The sequence below is a fragment of the Nematolebias whitei genome, chromosome 10 (assembly GCF_014905685.2).
Source record: "Nematolebias whitei isolate Nwh7 chromosome 10, NemWhi1, whole genome shotgun sequence".
NCBI classification, from domain to species: Eukaryota; Metazoa; Chordata; class Actinopteri; order Cyprinodontiformes; family Rivulidae; genus Nematolebias; species Nematolebias whitei.
Genome location: NC_056507.1, coordinates 31,293,882 through 31,313,722, shown reverse-complemented (window position 1 = coordinate 31,313,722; position 19,841 = coordinate 31,293,882). Strand labels below are relative to the sequence as shown.

The window sequence follows — 19,841 nt, the reverse complement described above, 5'->3', positions numbered from 1 at the left end:
ACACACACACACACACACACACACACACACACACACACACACACACAGCGCGAGTGAATGAAAGCCCCGCCCCGTGCGTAAAAAATGTTTTTTTTTCTTCTTTTTTTTTTTTTGCTTGAAGAAATAAGAAACTTCCACACCCACTCCACAAGAACATCCCACCTCAAAGTACAACCCTCCACCAATAATTTACGTGTAGAGCTGCCGTGTATGGAAGTCTGTTTCTGCCACATAATTAAAAAAAAAAAAAGAGTGGCATGGTATAATGATAATTTTGAGCTAGATTTATGTCACACTTATAATCATAACAAGAGATTTTTACAGAATGATTATGACTTTAAACTCACTTTTAATAGGATGATTATGACTTTAAACTCACTTTTAATAGAATGATTATGACTTTAAACTCATAATAATGATATAGAAAGTTTAGGGACATTTACAGAAATGACAAATTTCCCACTTACTTCACAAAAAATAAATAAAAACACCTCAAAGTACAAACCTCCACCAATAATTTACATCTAAAGCTGGCTATGTTATATGGAAGTCTGTTTCTGCCACAAAAAAAAAAAAAGAGTGACATGGCATAATAATAATTTTGAGCTAGAATTATGTCACACTTATAATCATAAGAGATTTTTATAGAATGATTATGACTTTAAACTCAATTTTATACAATTATGACTTTAAACTCATAATAATGATATAGAAAGTTTAGGCATATTTACAGAAATGACAAACTTCCCACTTCACAAAAAATAAATAAAAACACCTCAAAGCACAATCCTCCAGCAATAATTTACTTTTATTAAGATGACTATGAAAGCAGATTTTTGTCACTTGAACAACAAAAACAAAGGGAAAATAAAATCACCCCATGGTAGGTCATAATAATGAGTTTTATGAATATTATTTATTATTATTGTTGTTATTATTATAAAGTTTATTCATTTTTTAAAACAAAACAATTCTATATACAATAAGAAATACAATCATAAATAAAATCAAAGGCAGCAGAAAGAAGAAAAATTAAATCTTATATCTGCCCCTTTTTACCAAAAACAAAAAATTCAAACAATAAAAATCTTCAAATAACAAAAATAAAATAAATTACTCCTTCTCGAGCAAAAATTCATACAAATACACATTAAGCTATTTCATTTATTTTCACAAATCAACTTTGAACATTTTCTTAAACATGCACATTAATCCGGCATTTTTAAACATCACTCTCCAGATTATTCCATAATCTAATACCTTGGATTGAAGTAAAACGTCTCTTTAAGCTAGTTCTAAATTTAGGTTTCATAAAGATTTCCATCCCTTTAAGATTATAACAACTCTCTCTTTTAACAAAATTTAATTGGATATTTAAAGGTAATGTATTATTATGAGCCCTATACACAACTGATAAAACATTATAATCTACCAAATCATGGAACTTCAATAATTTCAGTTGATAAAATAATGTGCTTGATGGGTGACTGAAATGCTTCCTGGTAATAATTCTTACAGCTCTTTTTTGTAAAACAAAAATAGGATTTATAATTGCTTTGCATGCTTCGCCACCATCTGCTCCCCCGGGCACCCTTGACAGCAGCTCTGCTCCACACAGAGGCTGTGGTAGCTCAGTGGTCTGTGGTTGTGTCAGGGAGGACATCTGGTGTAAAAATAACTGCCATGTCTTCAAAGCCAAAAGAAAACAAAATACAGGTCCTTCTAAAAAAAATTAGCATATTGTGATAAAGGTCATTATTTTCCATAATGTAATGATAAAAATGAAACTTTCATATATTTCAGATTCATTGCACACCAACTGAAATATTTCAGGTCTTTAATTGTTTTAATACTGATGATTATGGCATACAGCTCATGAAAACCCAAAATGCCTGTCCCAAAAAATGAGCATATTTCATCCCACCAATGAAAGACAAGTGTTTTTAATACAAAAAACGCCAACCTTCAAATAATCATGTTCAGTTATGCACTCAATACTTGGTCGGGAATCCTTTTGCATGAATGACTGCTTCAATGCGGCGTGGCATGGAGGCAATCAGCCTGTGGCACTGCTGAGGTGTTATGGAGATCCAGGATGCTTCGATAGCGGCCTTAAGCTCATCCAGAGTGTTGGGTCTTGTGTCTCTCAACTTCCTCTTCACAATATCCCACAGGTTCTCTATGGGGTTCAGGTCAGGAGAGTTGGCAGGCCAATTGAGCACAGTAATACCATGGTCAGTAAACCATTTACCAGTGGTTTTGGCACTGTGAGCAGGTGCCAGGTCGTGCTGAAAAATGAAATCTTCATCTCCATAAAGCTTTTCAGCAGATGGAAGCATGAAGTGCTCCAAAATCTCCTGGTAGCTAGCTGCATTGACCCTGCCCTTGATAAAACACAGTGGACCAACACCAGCAGATGACATGGCACCCCAGACCATCACTGACTGTGGGTGCTTCACACTGGACTTCTGGCATTTCCTTCTCCCCAGTCTTCCTCCAGACTCTGGCACCTTCATTTCTGAATGACGTGCAAAATTTAATTTCATCCGAAAAAAGTACTTTGGACCACTGAGCAACAGTCCAGTGCTGCTTCTCTGTAGCCCAGGTCAGGTGCTTCTGGTTCAAAAGTGGCTTGACCTGGGGAGTGCGGCACCTGTAGCCCATTTCCTGCACACGCCTGTGCACGGTGGCTCTGGATGTTTCTACTCCAGACTCAGTCCACTGCTTCTGCAGGTCCCCCAAGGTCTGGAATCGGCCCTTCTCCACAATCCTCCTCAGGGTCCGGTCACCTCTTCTCGTTGTGCAGCGTTTTCTGCCACACTTTTCCCTTCCCACAGACTTCCCACTGAGGTGCCTTGATACAGCACTCTGGGAACAGCCTATTCATTCAGCAATTTCTTTCTGTGTCTTACCCTCTTGCTTGAGGGTGTCAATGATGGCCTTCTGGACAGCAGTCAGGTCGGCAGTCTTACCCATGATTGCGGTTTTGAGTAATGAACAAGGCTGGGAGTTTTTAAAAGCCTCAGGAATCTTTTGCAGGTGTTTAGAGTTACGTCGTTGATTCAGATGGTTAGGTTAATAGCTTGTTTAGAGAAACTTTTCATGACATGCTAATTTTTTGGGACAGGCATTTTGGGTTTTCATGAGCTGTATGCCATAATCATCAGTATTAAAACAATTAAAGACCTGAAATATTTCAGTTGGTGTGCAATGAATCTGAAATATATGAAAGTTTCATTTTTATCATTACATTATGGAAAATAATGACCTTTATCACAATATGCTAATTTTTTGAGAAGGACCTGTAAGTATGCTAGTCATGCATGTCCACCTGCTCGTGTTGATGGGACCAGATTTAGGAGTTGCCACTTTTGTGACCACGGTCTGCAGACCACCCGTGTTGGGCTTTCAGTCCCGTGTACCCCCCTGCACACAGAAGTGGACCCACTGGGGACGTTGTTGCTCTTCCAGCTTCAACTTTTGGGTTTATCAGAATGTCAATTTTTTATTAAAGGTTGATAATTTTTTAAAATGTGATTTTTTATATAAAAGCCCATTTATGCCACCTAAACACACAACACACTGTAACCATGTTGTAACTTTGAGATTTAAAGTCATTATTGTGAGACTGGGCAGTGTGATTGTAAGTTAATGACTTTGTGAACTCCAGTATGGCTTTACATCTCATATGTATAACTTTATACAGCACTAAAACTTTTTATTAAAGTCATAGGACTTTAAAATGATAATTATGGCAATGTTTTTTTTTTTAATTGGCAAAATTTGTTTTCCACACATTGACCTTTAGAGGAATTCAATTTATCCTAGAAGTGTAAATGTTTTGGTTCACATATTTTATGCTGTTCCAAGTGATCACACCATGAGAGACTAGACTGTTACAACAAAAACTGGCACCATCATCTGAATGCACGTGTTCTTTGCTGCTGATTTGGTATTCAGCAACATTATGGTTTTCATTCTCAAAGTATTTGAGATTTAAATAAACAAACAGGAGAAATATCAAGTAGTCAACACAAACTAATGAGTTCTCTGCAGACTGACTGGCGAACATCTGGAGCGTCTTCTGGGAAGAAGCACCATGTGATACCAGTGCTGGTTGGCAACGAGCGGTTCTGGTTCCTCCCACTGATCTTTATAAAGTCCAAAGGCAGAAGCCGGCATGAGCCGATCGATTACAGGATGCAAACAACTCTCAGCCCAGCAGCCGTACGGAGCATTCAAGGACTTGAAACGACGGACACAAAATTTGGACAACTTTGGATCTCAGGAGCGAGAAGGGAAGAAGCTCTGCAGGATGCTCCTGTTGCGGTTCGATTATTGGCATTAATGTTTTTGAGGAAACTGCAGAAACATTTTACCCCCCCCCCCCTTTTTTTATTTATTACAAAACTGAACATTGATATATATATTAAAAAATAATAATTTTCTTGTACTAAAAAGGTATTTATGGGGGGTGGGAACACAGTTAAAACCACAATGTTACACAATGATCTTAGTGCTTGTTCTGTGAAAGGACATTTCAGTATTTTCATTTTGAAAAATAGATTTGTTTAAAATGTTTTATACACCATTTTGTTAAACTGGTCAAAATGCACTTCGGTTTACCTGCTTCTCCTCTGGGTCACCGGGAGTTCGTGCCAAAGTCCAGCAGCCTTTATTTAGTGAGGACAGGTCACCAGTTCATCACAGGGACACATCTTTAAACAATTAAGATTCTGAAGATCAAGTTCTCAATAAAGTGAACTACCTTTCTCATCCTTTTAATTTCTGAAGTCCTGAATGGTATAAATTATAAAAAATATGCTGCATTCTTCTCTCACCCGTTTCCTGTGGGTGAGCACACTTCAAGCTCAAGTGCTCTGGCAGAGTTACCGACTTCAGGGTTCTGGACAGGTCTCGGGGGTTGTTCCTGGGATCTGTTGGAGCCAGTCTTCCAGTCTGGGGGTCACAGCAACGAGGGCTCCCAAGACCACCAGAACCAGAGGCCTGGACTCTCCACAACTTCTCCACTTCCTCTTTGTGCTCTTGTTTTTTTTCCCCAAGGTTCTCTTATTCCTTCTTGATTTTGAGATTATATGTACATACACAATTGGGTATTTAAGTATGATATGGCCAGTGGAAAAAAAAACAAGAAAAAATAAAAACAGACAAAACAGAAGACTTTGATACGTCCAAATAATGTTCTGATACCATACTCTAACTACAGATGCATGATAACATAAGTCCAAATGTCATTTAAATTCAGTTTATTGCACCTGCAAGCAAATTATCCCTGAAATGAAAACAGATTTAACAGACAATGAAAAATATTTGACATTTGTGACACTGCTGCCCCCTGGTGGTGAAATGATCACAGCATTAAACACAACGTGTCATTTGGGACACGTTGCCCTCATTTCAGCAACTAGAACTTAAGCATTGCTTTCATAAGTCCTTGATATGTCAAGAAAACATTCCAAATATAGTTTGGACACGCAAAGACAGTTATTTTTATTATATTCATCCATATGTTACATGTAAAAGAACATAATAAAGGCCAAATTAAATATCACGCACTTGAGGCAAAAGTTTAAATACAAGAGCGCTGCATCCCAGTTATGTCCTTTTCCTGTAGATATTAAAAAACAAACAGCAGCTCCGTTAGTCTTTACCTAAAAATAAAAAAAATTAAAAAGAGAGAAGTGCAGCTCATTGTGATAATTTTAGCACTTACTTGTTTATACTTTATCAATGCCGAGCTCTTCGGGTGTAGAAATACCGAGCTCGTTTAATGTCGGCCGCAGCTCCTGGATCACGTATGGGTAGATATCTTTATGAGGTCCAGCTTTGTCCTGGGCAAACGAACGAGAAAAAAAACAATTAAAAAACAATGAGAGTAAATCACAAAGAAGTTGTAACAAAGATGGCTGACAGCATTTCTTTGAATTCCTTCCCACTCACCTTGACAGCCTCCAGAATTCGGACAGCGCTGGCATGGTCGTTCAGTCTCCGACAGGCTTTCAGGACAGCTTCCAGGATCATTGGATCAGGTACCAGATCGTACCCGATCAATGAGTTCATCCCTGAAACATACGGTTCAGGCCGTTTTATCACAGAGCAAAGACAGAAATGCATACAAATAAATTACCACGCTCGTCTAAAGAATTATTTAAACCCCACAAACAAAAGCCCCGGAGCTAAAAACAGATCCAAACATTTCAAGAACCAGGATTTTGTTTCCCCTGTGGGACACATCTTGATTAAGGAATAATTAAAATTAAGTAAAATGTTCTGTTTATACAGAAAACTTTTCACTTTGTTTCAACTATATTTCACTGATTCTGCATAAACTAACGTAACCAAAACACTAAAATGTTGGTTTATCACGAGATGAAAATATACATCAGTTTAATCATTAACAAGAATAATGTAAACTAAAGCTACAACAAGATGCTATAAAACCCTACAATAACTTTTTGATTCAAATCTAAATATCACTGGCTGCAGTCTGGACAAATGTAAAAGATGATAAAGGCCGGCGGTCGACGTCATGATCAGCTGAACACAGGAAGTGCCACATGTCCATCTGAAGGTGAATCCTCCAGTTTATGTCAGAATTACATCGTATGCTTAATGGTTAAATTAAAGGTTAATGCTTAAAGCTAGTTGTGCTGTGTGTTGTGTGTTTTAAATGTAGATATATGTTGTAGCTTCTGGTTGCATCAGTTTAGTCTTTGTTATGATCAGTTAACACCAAACTGATTTTGTACAAAGTGTTTAATAGGTTGTGTAATATAAAATTTACTCTTCTCACATACTGAATTTCACTGCGAGTTCTTGCCCTGTGTTGCTGTGGCATGAAAACTTCTACTGCAGTAACTTTTTGAAGTTATTAGTATCTTTGAAAGTAATTTTTTGCCCGTCTTCTTTGCCTTAATGTTTGCTGATAAGGCAGCAATGCCTCACTAAATGCCTCAGGTCACATTGTGAGCTTCACTTCCTCCACCATTACATCCATCTTTGTTCGTTAGAGCTCACCCTGGGTTACAGTTCCGCGTGGGCGGAGCCAACTTACTGTTCGTGTCATTGTAGTAAACAAAAATGGCTATAAATTGTTCAATATTACAGATACTGAGCTCAAATTTAGTTTGGCAGTATCTGAGAGTCATCCCCAACACATACTTGGACTGCTAACAAATCATGCCTTTTTATTTTTTATTTATTTTTTAAATTCAACCTTTTTACAACAGGTTAGTCTCATTGAACTACGAGGACTTATTTACAAGAGAGACCTGTTTTAAACAAACAGATGAGGTACAGACAAGACAACAATAGATCATTTAAAAAGCATATAAATGAAAAGTAACAGAAGAAATGATAGTAAAACAAAACAAAAACAGCTACTTCATAAAGAGATACAAAAGACTAAAAACAGGAACAAGTCTGCATTGGTTTTTGCCATGAACTTAACAGATGTTTGAAGCCACTTAGAGGTCAAGGTCGAGAGCTTCAGATCTATATTTGCAAGATATTCCAGGAAACGGGAGCGGAGTAGGAGAAGGTCCTCTTGCCTAGTTCAGTCCTCACTGAGGGAACACTGCAGGTAATAATGTCCTGAGAGCGCACGCTGTAGCTGCACTCACACAGAGACATGTAGGAGGAGGTGTATGAAGGCAGCAGACCAAGAAGTGATTTAAAGATGAAAATGTACCAGTGAGAGTCTGTGTGAAGTTAATGATGACCAGTTAACCAGTGAATACTGGGCGCAGTGGTGGGTACGATAATCACAGCCAGTTATGAATCTTAGTGCACCATGATAGACAGCATCCAACATCTGCAGGGTTCTTGTAGGAGCGTTCATGTAAATAATGTCACCATAATCAATGGAGGGAAGGAAAGTCACAGATACAAGGTGTTTCCTAGAGTTCAGAGTTAGACAGGATCTGTTTCTGAAAAAGAAACCAGTTTAACTTTCAGTTTCTTTACCAAGTTTTCGACATGCGGCTTAAAAGAGAGATGAGAGTCGACCAAGATGCCCAAATATTTATAGGAATCAACAAACTCAATAAGAGCACCATTCAAAGAGAAGATAGAAGGAAGGACTGCTGGTACTGGTGAAATCAGCCTTAAAACAAATCAGCCTTAAATAAATGCTATTTTTGTTGGTTTGTTTTAAAACTATTATACAAGTTGCTGCCTGCCAAAAGTGAGAAAATCAAGAAGTTACAAAATATGAATCTGTATATTCGATTGTGTCGCTGTACACATGAATCATTTTCCATTAAAATTGAAAACTAACCACTTTTGCAGCAGATTCTCAAAATAGCTTTTTGCTTTAGACTAAACTATGAATATGAACCATTTCCTGAGGTTTCTCATCACTTTTTAAAAGTCTCATGACTTTTGCTGCATCAGTTATGTGTAAATAAAAACAAAGAGGCAGCACATCTCCCAGCAGTGTATTTGGTCAAGTTTTTTAATCCATGAGCATTGATTAAAAGGTGAATAATAGGGGGTAAAAATAAGCCAGTTATAAATGCATCATAGTGCAATGAAACCAGACCAACAAACTGTCTACAGATGAATGAAGTCAGTGCTGCTCTTCAGCAAACAGGGGGAAGAGAACTGACCAAAAATATTAAAGTTATGGATATAAATAATCTATGAAAACCATCACAGCTTTTAGTTTAATGAAACAGATCTAGTGCAAAAACTTGTTAAAGCTCAGGAGAAAAACAAAACATGATTTATGGTGTTATAGTGGCACAAAAAGGAGGAGGTAAACTATCCTGATGCATGCTCAATAACCCAGGTAGAAAAATCTACAAAAGTTAAATCTGGTCCTCTGGACCTTCAAAAAACAAAACAAAGCAAAACAACAAAAAAAAGTAGAAACGTTTCGTCTCTCATCCGAAAGACTTCCTCAGTAAGGAGGAGGTAAACTGTTAATAACTCTGTTCCACAAAGGACATGTATGTATAAAACAATCACATGCAGCTGCATTTGCAAATTAACTGGTTTTCAACAAATAAACAAAAACAAATCTGCTGCAGAGAAAACAAACATGTTGCCTCAAGCACACAGAGTTGTTGAGAACATTTAACGTTTAGGAGAAAACAGAAACAACTTGGTTCTGCTTGGCACCAATCATGTGACTCACTGGTCGCTTCAAAAGTCAACGCAGTGAACGTAACTGGCATCTTGGCAGCTGCAGCCATTTCTTCTCAAGGTTCGTTTCCAATTAGGACAACTATTTGACAGTTTGTACACTTGTTATTTTCAGGATCAACTCCAAAAAGATGCACTTCTACTGCATTATTAGTATTGAATCGCTAAGTACGTTATAGCTTGAACATGAAGAAAATATAAAAACATACTTCTACTTATAAAAGGATAATAATAATAATAATTAATGGACAATTTTCTCCCACTGCCTTTAAAGTTCAAATGTATGACCAAATTTATGACCAGCTAGTCCTCGTCAAAGAGTTTAATCAAGGCATTTCTAACGTTTTAGGGATTAAATCTTTTGAGTATCTTGCTCACAATTTTAATCTCGTTAAGCAAAAAAGTTATACACAATTTATTTCCTTTTATTAAAATGGGTGATTTTTCATCCTTCAGCAAAAATCAATGTTCAGATAATTGACTATGCAGCTGTAGGACATGGAGAGTAGAACTTTAAACCACAATCACCAAAGTTGTAATAAAAACGTGTTCATTTCCCCAGAAACTCAACAGCTATCAGTGTGCACACTTGATTGCTTCACATGTGATTTAAGTGTTTATGATTAAACCAGTTTAAGGGTGGATCTTATTGTCTTGCACCCTTAAATTACTAATCAACCATAATGCAGATGAACACAAACGCTTTAACCCTCAGAAGGTCCTTTAACTTTATGACAAAGTGTTCCTTACAGAAGAAAAGACTCAAGACAAATAAATAAAATCAACCACCCCACTTAAACTAAAATTACTATTTTTAAATATTTTTGCTTGAATGAACTAGCCAATCTTTTTTTTATTATTACTGCAGCCAGTAAAACATCAAATTTAAAATCACTTTTATTTTTAATCATTAAGGGATTTTAGTTGGAAAAAACTAAAATAATCTGCAAAGATAAATTATGTCAAATTTGAAAATAAATAAGAGGGACATTAAAATGAACTTATTTCTTAGTAGGGCTAAACGATTTTGGAAAATATTCTAATTGTGATTTTTTTTAACCTCAATATTACGATTTAATATGTGATTATTTTTCAACGTCTTCTCATGCATTTTTCAACGAACAAGCAATAAATCTGTTTCAGTTGTAAAAATAACTCCACTGTTTTCAGCTCTTCAACTCTTGTTTCTGCATATTTTTTTTGTATAGCTCCTGGATAGCAACTTGGTTAAAATGTGTGTGTACGGGCATTCTGTACCGCTTATCCATCGTGTTCACCAAAGCCATAAATAAACCCAGGCTTGGTCATTGTATTAATGGACATCATGTCTTTCTCTGTGAACTCCGCTAATACTCGAGTTATTACTGCGTGCTGTTTCAAACCATGTTCATATGAAGTAAAACCTTCATACCACCAGGCTGACGCATCATGGTGCATCTACTACAGACATCCTGTTTTCGATCAAACCAGCAGGAAAAGGCCATTATGAGCTATATATATTTGATATTTTAAGCTTTGTCAGTAAGGTTCATGATTGTTGACAAACATGTGAAGACCTTCTGAGGGCTAAACATGCTGCATCTTACTTATACTATATTGTTTGTGTACACATTAAAATAAAGATGTGTGCCACAGAGGTCCAGGAATACCTGTACCTGCACCTTGATGGCCATGTCCTTAATCCAGGCTTAGCCTGGTTACGAGCGCAGGTGAAGCAGTGAAACATTTCACTGCACCGAGCACTGATACACAACTTCTTCAAATCAGTGTGAAATCATAGCATAAATTAGCCCTCGATGATCAACTTTTCAGTTAATGAGTGAGTTTTCTCCGCAGGGTGTCTGGGCTCTCCCTTAGAGATAGGGTGAGAAGCTCGATCATCCGGGAGGGACTCAGAGTAGAGCCACTGCTTCTCCACGTCGAGAGGAGCCAGGTGAGGTGGCTCGGGCATCTGGTTAGGATGCCTCCTGGACGCCTCCCTGGTGAGGTGTTCCAGACACGTCCCACCGGGAGGAGACCCAGAGGAAGACCTAGGACACGCTGGAGGGACTATGTTTCTTGGCTGGCCTGGGAACGCCTCGGGATTCCCCCGGAGGAGCTGGACCAAATGGATGGGGAGAGGGAAGTCTGGGCCTCCCTACTTAAGCTGCTAACCCTGCGACCCGACCCCGGATAAGCAGAATAAGATGGATTAACTTTTCATGCTTGCAATCTCCTTGGATGCTGTCTAATATGGTGCACTAAGATTCATAACTGGCTGTAATTACCATACTCACCACTGCACTTTGCATTCACTGGTTAACTGGTCATCATTAACTTCACGCAGACTCTCTCACTGGTACATTTTCATCTTTAAATGACTTCCTGGTCTGTTGCCTTCATACATCTCCTCCTACATGTCACGTAGTCAGTGCAGCTACAGCGTGCGCTCCCAAGACATCAGTACCTGCAGTGTTCCCTCAGTGAGGACCAAATTTGGCAAAAGGCTTACTCCGCTCCCGTTTCCTGGAACACCTTGCAAAAAGATCTGAAGCTCTCCACCTTGACCTCTCCGAGGGATTTTAAATTGTTAAGTTCAGTGCAAAAACCAGTTCAGACATGTTCCTGCTTTTAGTGTTTTACACGTTTTTAAAATACAGCTCGTCTTTATTTCATTTTATATCACTTATTTACTTTTCATTTATATGCTTTCATATCAATGTTTATTGTTGTGTGCACTTCGTTTATGTTTTTTTGTTTAAAACAGGTTTCTATTGTAAAGGAGTCCTCGTGGCTCCACGAGACTAACCTATATACAGGTTGAATGTCAGATCAAGTCTAATAGCTGACAAAGCTCTGTAGACATGAGGTGGAACTTTAATTTTACTACTGTTAGGCTTGATAGATTAAACAGGATCACTGCTATCAAAAACAAACCTACCTTTTCTCAGCTCCCATGCATCAATGTCCGGCTTGTTGAAGTATGCAATCCAGCGGACATCAAACTCCTCATCTGTCTCCTGCTTCCCCTGTGAGTAGCACCTCGACGCCACAACAGCTGAACAATGCAAATAAAAACAACTTTTTACCAAACTACCCCACAACATCAAGCACCTACAGTATTTAAAGCAGTGTATTGATGAACACCAAGGGATCAACCTGTCTGTACTGAGTGAAGTAGAAAAGCACAAATGTTTGTAGGTCAGGTGGATCACTTCCATTGTTCCAATATGACACGGCACGTAGTCTGTTGATAGACAGCTGTGCACCAAACGTACTAGTAAACTCGCACGCGCTTTATTACGCTGTCTTACAGTGAATAAAATTTTTTTTTTCATCATCAGTTTGTAAAGTACCAAAAGCACAGCCATGTCCAGGCTCGCTGTTAAAACAGTCGCAGCTGGTTGACTGAACGGAGCAGTTAGCATGTTAGCATGCTGCATCTGGGTCATGGCAAGGACACAACCACCTACGAGCAGGACGCCGGGGTGTTCTCATGACAGAAAGCACTACAGGTTTGGTGAGAAATGGCGAGATCTGAGTACAATCCACACAGAATGACTGCAGCTTTTCCAGTTCAAGTATTCAGCGTTTATTAAGGAGTTAGACTTCACGGGCTGGCTAGCATTAGCCGTGTGTAGGAACCGCAATGTGCGGACGCACTCATTCAGGATTTCCGCATGAACTTCACCCCCACAGTTTCACGAGCTACCACACGGACATATAAACACTCAAATATGGTTGGCGGAGTGAGTGAGTACCTTGGCACCTCGGCTGCGTACGAGTAAGACTCCGTACACCGGAGACCGAGAGTCTGACGGCTGCTCTGAACATGATGCGGGACCACCAGCTGCACTAACCAGTGTGATTTAACAAAAGGACGCTGCCCTAACTGGAAGAGCTTGATACGTCACTTCCTGCTGCGCATGCGTAAACCGGAGCACGTGTCGATTTCTAGTAGTTGTCTAAAAACTAATTTTCGAGGAGTAGAATAGAAAATTTAACTAAACTTTATTGTCCTTCCGTGGGGAAGATAAATCAAACTCTGCAGATTCACACAAAGGTAGAAAATATAAAATCAGAAAATAATGAGACTACAGTAAGGAAATAAGAACAATACTGTGCAGTTATTAAAAATAGCATATCTTGATTCAAGAAATGTGAACTGAATATTATAATGTAACGAATGTACAACATGTGCATGTTTTTTTTTTGCATGCAAAAGAAAACACTATGTTCAATTCAATTTGTCTGCAGTATGTCCAAGAAATGGAAAAACTGTGCAGGTGACAGCAGGGATGTAAACTCTTAAGTTTGTTGTGATCTGTGATTGTTATAAAGTCTAACAGCTGCTGGGAGGAAGGGCCTTTGTGCACCTATGATGCAGCAGACTGCCTGAAGGAGCTCTCCAGTCCTGTCACAGCTTCATGAATGGAGTGGGAGACATTGTCCAACTTTGATGTTATTTTTGCCATTTTATTTTATTTAACCTTTATTTATACAGATAGTCTCAATGAGTCATGATGACTCATTTTCAAGAGAGATCTGTTTGGGGGTAGATGGTGGGGGTTAAGGGCCTTTACTCAAGGGCCCAGTGTTCTTCTGTCTCCCACCACCTGCAAGTGGGTCAAGGGGACATCTTATTGATACAGAAAATACTTTCTTCAATGGTTTAAAGTAGCCTTAATTAAAGGTACTCATTTCAATTCCACAAAGACCTATTAAAAATATAATTTATGAAACAAAATTTGCTTATTTGTTATTGATGATTAATTAAACAAGAAAAAATTGTTTACCCACGGGAAGAGTCAAAGTAACTGAAAATAAATCAACAATGGCAACGTTCATCATTTGAGATAGTGAAATTTGCCGATGTGTGAATACAGATAGCCTAAATATGCACGTAATAAGCACATTTAGGCTCAAATGTATTAAGTGATCTATATACCGGTAGGTTAATTTTTAGCAGTGGTGGGCACAGCAAACCAAAAAGTTAGCTTCGCTAGCCCATATTCGTCTAACAAAAAAATAGCTAATGTTAAACAGGTTAAAAAAATAGTGGAAGTTAAGGCTAAACCACTATGGTAATTGCTAAACTGCTAAGGGCTAAGACGACTATCATGCAGTCTGCGTCACACGTCCTTGTCTCCTTCCAGTTGAAGCTGCGTCGATCCATCATCTTGCTTTACTGCTCGCCTCCATTCTGGACCTGCCATTCTGTGTCCGTTTTTCCTTCCTGTCCTCTTAAACCGTCGGTCAAAGCAGATGGCTGCTCGTCCTGAGCCTGGTTCTGCTGGAGGTTTCTTCCTGTTATGAGGGAGTTTTTCCTTTCCTCTGTTGCCTTTGTGCTTGCTCAAGATGGGGGACTGCGACAAAATGAAGACTCAACGCAATCTGCTGGCTACACTACTCTAATTGAATTTATATATATATGAATGTTCCTGTTCAGTGCCCTGAGACAACTTCTGTTGACTTGGTGCTAGATACAGTGCCTTGCGAAAGTATTCGGCCCTCTTGATCTTTTCAACCTTTTGCCACATTTCAGGCTTCAAACATAAAGATATAAAATTGTTATTTTTTGTGAAGAATCAACAACAAGTGGGACACAATCGTGAAGTGGAATGAAATTTATTGGATGTGTCAAACTTTTTTAACAAATAAAAAACTGAAAAGTGGGGCGTGCAATATTATTGGGCCCCTTTACTTTCAGTGCAACAAACTCACTCCAGAAGTTCAGTGAGGATCTATGAATGATTCAATGTTGTCCCAAATGACTGATGATGATAAATAGAGTCCACCTGTGTGTAATCAAGTCTTCGTATAAATGCACCTGCTCTGTGATAGTCTCAGGGTTCTGTTCAAAGTGCAGAGAGCATCATGAAGACCAAGGAACACACCAGGCAGGTCCGAGATACTGTTGTGGAGAAGTTTAAAGCCGGATTTGGATACAAAAAGATTTCCCAAGCTTTAAACATCCCAAGGAGCACTGTGCAAGCAATCATATTGAAATGGAAGGAGTATCAGACCACTGCAAATCTACCAAGACCCGGCCGTCCCTCTAAACTTTCATCTGGAACAAGGAGAAGACTGATCAGAGATGCAGCCAAGAGGCCCATGATCACTCTGGATGATCTACAGAGATCTACAGCTGAGGTGGGAGAGTCTGTCCATAGGACAACAATCAGTCATACACTGCACAAATCTGGCCTTTATGGAAGAGTGGCAAGAAGAAAGCCATTTCTCAAAGATATCCATAAAAAGTGTTGTTTAAAGTTTGACACAAGCACCTGGGAGACACCAAACATGTGGAAGAAGGTGCTCTGGTCACATGAAACCAAAATCCAACTGTTTGGCCACAATGCAAAACGATATTACCCACACTTGCCCCCACCCTCATTCGCCCCACTCTGGGCCCATGAGCAAGGCCCTTAACCCCCACCATGTGCTCCCTAAACAGGTCTCTCTTGAAAATGAGTTCTCGTGGCTCAATGAGACTAACCTGGATAAATAAAGGCTAAATGAAAAAAAATATATATGTTTGGCGTAAAAGCAACACAGCTCATCACCCTGAACACACCATCCCCACTGTCAAACATGGTGGTGGCAGCATCATGGTTTGGGCCTGCTTTTCGTCAGCAGGGACAGGGAAGATGGTCAGAATTGATGGGAAGATGGATGGGGCCAAATACAGGACCATTCTGGAAGAAAACCTGTTTGAGTCTGCAAGAGACCTGAGACCGGGCCAGAGATTTATCTTCCAACAAGACAATGATCCAAAACATAAAGACAAATCTACAATGGAATGGTTCACAAATAAACGTATCCAGGTGTTGGAATGGCCAAGTCAAAGTCCAGACCTGAATTCAGTCGAGAATCTGTGGAAAGAGCTAAAGACTGCTGTTCACAAACGCTCTCCATCCAACCTCACGGAGCTCCAGCTGTTTTGCAAAAATAATGGGCAAGAATTTCAGTCTCTCCATGTGCAAAACTTGTTGTTGGTTCTTCACAAAAAATTTAAATTTTATAACTTTATGTTTGAAGCCTGAAATGTGGCAAAAGGTTGAAAAGTTCAAGGGGGCCGAATACTTTCGCAAGGCACTGTAAAAAAACTGAGTTGAATTGTCACGTAGTAAACCAATAGCGTGCCTAACAGACTCTTCGAGACACGCCCACAACAGACAGGAGCAAGCTTGTGGATTATGTTAGTGCTCTTAAAGTTGGCAAAACTGAATTTAGTGGAAGCTAATTTGCTAATGATTTCCAAAGTTAGCGAAAATTCTAATCAGCTAAATGAAAAAAATTGTTCCGCTAGTAGCTGTTAGCGGATTAGCCGAACTGTGCACAGCCCTGGTTTTCAGCTAACCCAGCTGAGTACTTTGTTTACACTGTGTACTCGTATTTTAGAATTGCATTCAATGTATCAAGTAAACGACTGGAGTAGGGGGGCCGAGATGGGGTAGAGGTAGAGCAGCCGAGCTGGGACCAGAAAGTTGTGTCTCGACTCCCTGCCATTCCCACATGTCGTTGTGCCCTTGAGCAAGACATCTAATCCCCAATTGCTCCAAGGGTGCTTATATAGCTGCCCACTGCTCCACTTAGATGTATCCCAGATGTGATGGGTTAAATGCAGAGAACCAATTTCATCATACAATGATGACAACACATAGCACTTTCTTTGTTTCTTCTTTCTAAACTCTTTCAAACTGCAACATTTAATAAAGTGTAAACCTTTTTATTAGATCTACAGTTTGCAATTAGTATTTTGTTAGTTGCCCAGATTTTCTGAAAGTCTTTAAAACATTTTTTTTTACTTTGACTGCTTTGAGTCATTTACCAGTTCTTTCTGTTCAGTATCATGACAACATATTGTGCAGTTTGTCATTAAAATGAGGAATGTTGTCAAGAAGAGAATAAAAGACTCAAACCATAAAAAAATCTACAACAGATTAACAGAATCTGAAAGTAATGATTTAAAGGTATAAGAAAAAAATCAAGCAAAGAGCATCATCTTTCTGTTGATCATGTGTCCATATGTATACATTTTTCAGCTATTAATGTTTGAGAATCACCTTGTTGATGCCAAGTCTCTATTGTTAGTGTCGAACTGTGTTTCTCTTTTATACTATTATAGATTCAACTAAATACATGGTTAAATTGCAAATATTTTTTGTGACATGTTCAATTTTAAATAGATCTTTAAGCTGTCTTCATACAGTCTGAACCCATTTCACTCCCATTTCTAAACAAAGTTGTTGGTCAGATGAAACACTCCAGTTCCCCCGCTGACCCCATTCCTGCGTCGTTTTTCAAACAAGTTCTACCCACGATTGGACCCTCTGTTCTTACTATTATAAATAGTAGTATTGTGACAAGTGTGGTTCCCGATGTTTTCAAACATGCAGTAGTTCATCCGTTAATTAAGAAACCTGGACTTGACCCTTCGACTTGCTCAAATTTCAGACCAATCTCAAAACTTCCCTTCCTGTCCAAAATCCTGGAGAAAATAGTTTTCATTCAATTAAACAAGTTTTTGAATGAGAACAGAATCTTCAAGATTTTTCAATCTGGTTTTAAGCAACTCCACAGCACTGAAACAGCATTAGTGAGGGTTTGTAACGATATTATGATATCAAATGATTCTGGTCAATTTGTGGTACTTGTGCTCCTGGACCTTACTGCTGCTTTTGATACTGTTGACCACAGTACCCTTATATCACGGCTGGAACAGTGGGTTGGGATCACAGGTGCTGCTCCCACTGGGGTCCATCCTGAGGAAACACGGTCTTTCATTCCATTGTTATGCTGATGACTGCCAGATCTACCTGCCTGTGAAAACAGCAAGTGTTTGCTCCATTCACCCCATGTTAAAATGTCTGGACGACATTAAGGCCTGGATGGCTTCAAATGTCTTAAGTTTTAACAATGAGAAGACTGAAGTCATTGTCTTTAGCCCTAGCTCAACTGCCACCTCTGATCCTGTCAACCTGGACTCTCTTCAGCCATATCCGAAGCAGTCTGATAAAAATCTCGGGATGGTTTTAGACTCTGACTTCAAGTTTGACAAACAAATCTACTCTGTTCTGCAGAAAAGCTTCTTCCAACTAAGACAGGTAGCTAAGCTCAAGCCAGTATTGTCCAGACCCGACCTTGAGAAACTAGTCCATGCCTTTGTCACGACCCGATTGGACTATTGCAATGCAATCTATGCTGGGATCAGCCAGGCCTCCATCTCACGTCTTCAGCTCGTGCAGAATGCTGCTGCTCGTCTTTTAACCGGAACTCGTAGGTCTGAACATATTACTCTAGTTCTGTCCTCCCTTCTCTGGCTCCCTGTTTGTACTAGGATAGTCTTTAAAATTCTTCTGTTGACCTCCAAATGCTTAAATGGCCTTGCACCCCTTTACCTCTCTGAGCTTCTGGAACCTTACGTTCTCTCTCGGGCCCTGAGATCATCTGATCAGCTGCTTCTGGCTGTTCCTAAAACAAGACTGAAGCGCAGAGGAGATCGGACTTTTTCAGTCATGAACCCCAAACTCTGGAACAACCTGCCCCCACAACATCAGGCAGGGCGCCTCCCTTCCTCACTTCAAATCCCTGCTTAAAACACATCTGTTCTCGCAGGCATTCCACACAATGTGAATTGATCTAGTGTTTTTTAATCTGTGACCCTATGTTTTAAATGCTTTTTATTAATTCTTCAGTTATTATTATTAGTGTATTGTATATATATATATATATTTTTTGTCTAATTTTACTCTCATTGATTGTTGTTGTTGTTAAGCACTTTGATAACAGGTTCTGTTTTAAATGTTCTCTATTAATAAAGTTGACTTGACTTGTATATATTTGTGCTGACACATCAGTGGTTCATTCCTCGGGTTTAGAGCCCTTTTAGTATCTGAATGATTTGTAGGTCAAACTTACCTCTAAATGGCTTGACAAACCAAAAACTTTAATGTTCAGGTATTGGACATAAAATGACTTGTTTGAAACTGAGTGGAAAAGCAGCCAAATTGTGTGTGTGTGTGTGTGGGGGGGGGGGGGGGGGGGGAATTAAATAAAGCAAAGTTTAAAGAAAAGAGGGATGACTGACTGTTGCACTGTTCTGTATTCTGGGCCAGATTAACACGTCGCTGTACCCTGGGCAACAATTTTCAAAGGCCCCATCATCACGACCCCAGAATCACCATAATCTGGCAAAATACAGAATAAATTACCATAATATACAGTAAATATACTTAAAATTCTAACTATCAATACAGACTGTATTTAAATAAAAATGCTCACAAAGTAAAACTACTGTTGAGCCAATTACCAGCACAAAAATATCACCTCTTTTTCATGACGTTTATTTAACTTTATTTAATCATCAAATCAACAAAATCGCAGAAGCACAATAATGGCCCAAAACTAAAAGTGTACTGATTTTTTTTCTCCTATATGTAGCAAGCTTTTTTTGCTCTCTCTCTCTCTCTCTCTCTCTGAGTGTGTTTTAAAATTGCAAATTAATATTTGTGATGATTTTTAACTCTGAAAAAGGCCTATAAAACAAGACTTTGGATTTAATATGAAACAGATGTAGAGTTTAAAATAGTCCATCCATGCATCCATCCATCCATCCATCCATCCATCCATCCATCCATCCATCCATCCATCCATCCATCCATCCATCCATCCATCCATCCATCCATCCA

The 19,841-nt window shown here is 38.9% G+C and overlaps 1 protein-coding gene across 1 annotated transcript; it reads right to left on the bottom strand.

The window, feature by feature from the left end:
- Positions 1 to 5,227: 5,227 nt before the first annotated feature.
- Positions 5,228 to 13,031, bottom strand: LOC119416365 (cytochrome c oxidase subunit 5A, mitochondrial). Its single transcript, XM_037683601.1, has 5 exons — positions 12,909 to 13,031; positions 12,089 to 12,205; positions 5,962 to 6,083; positions 5,735 to 5,852; positions 5,228 to 5,629 (listed from the first exon to the last, which is right to left on the bottom strand). The coding sequence occupies exons 1-4, from the start codon at positions 12,979 to 12,981 to the stop codon at positions 5,739 to 5,741; spliced, it is 426 nt and encodes a 141-aa protein (XP_037539529.1). The 5' UTR covers positions 12,982 to 13,031; the 3' UTR covers positions 5,228 to 5,629; positions 5,735 to 5,738.
- Between the last annotated feature and the right edge of the window lie 6,810 nt (positions 13,032 to 19,841).

What these genes read in the sequence shown, in the direction of transcription:
- LOC119416365 (XM_037683601.1), bottom strand. Translation starts at nt 12,981, where the DNA reads ATGTTCAGAGCAGCCGTCAGACTCTCGGTCTCCGGTGTACGGAGTCTT. An exon ending in TACGCAGCCGAGGTGCCAAG is followed by an intron (nt 12,206 to 12,908) that starts GTACTCACTCAC and finishes TGCATTGTTCAG; the next exon opens with CTGTTGTGGCGTCGAGGTGC. An exon ending in GAATTCTGGAGGCTGTCAAG is followed by an intron (nt 5,853 to 5,961) that starts GTGAGTGGGAAG and finishes TCGTTTGCCCAG; the next exon opens with GACAAAGCTGGACCTCATAA.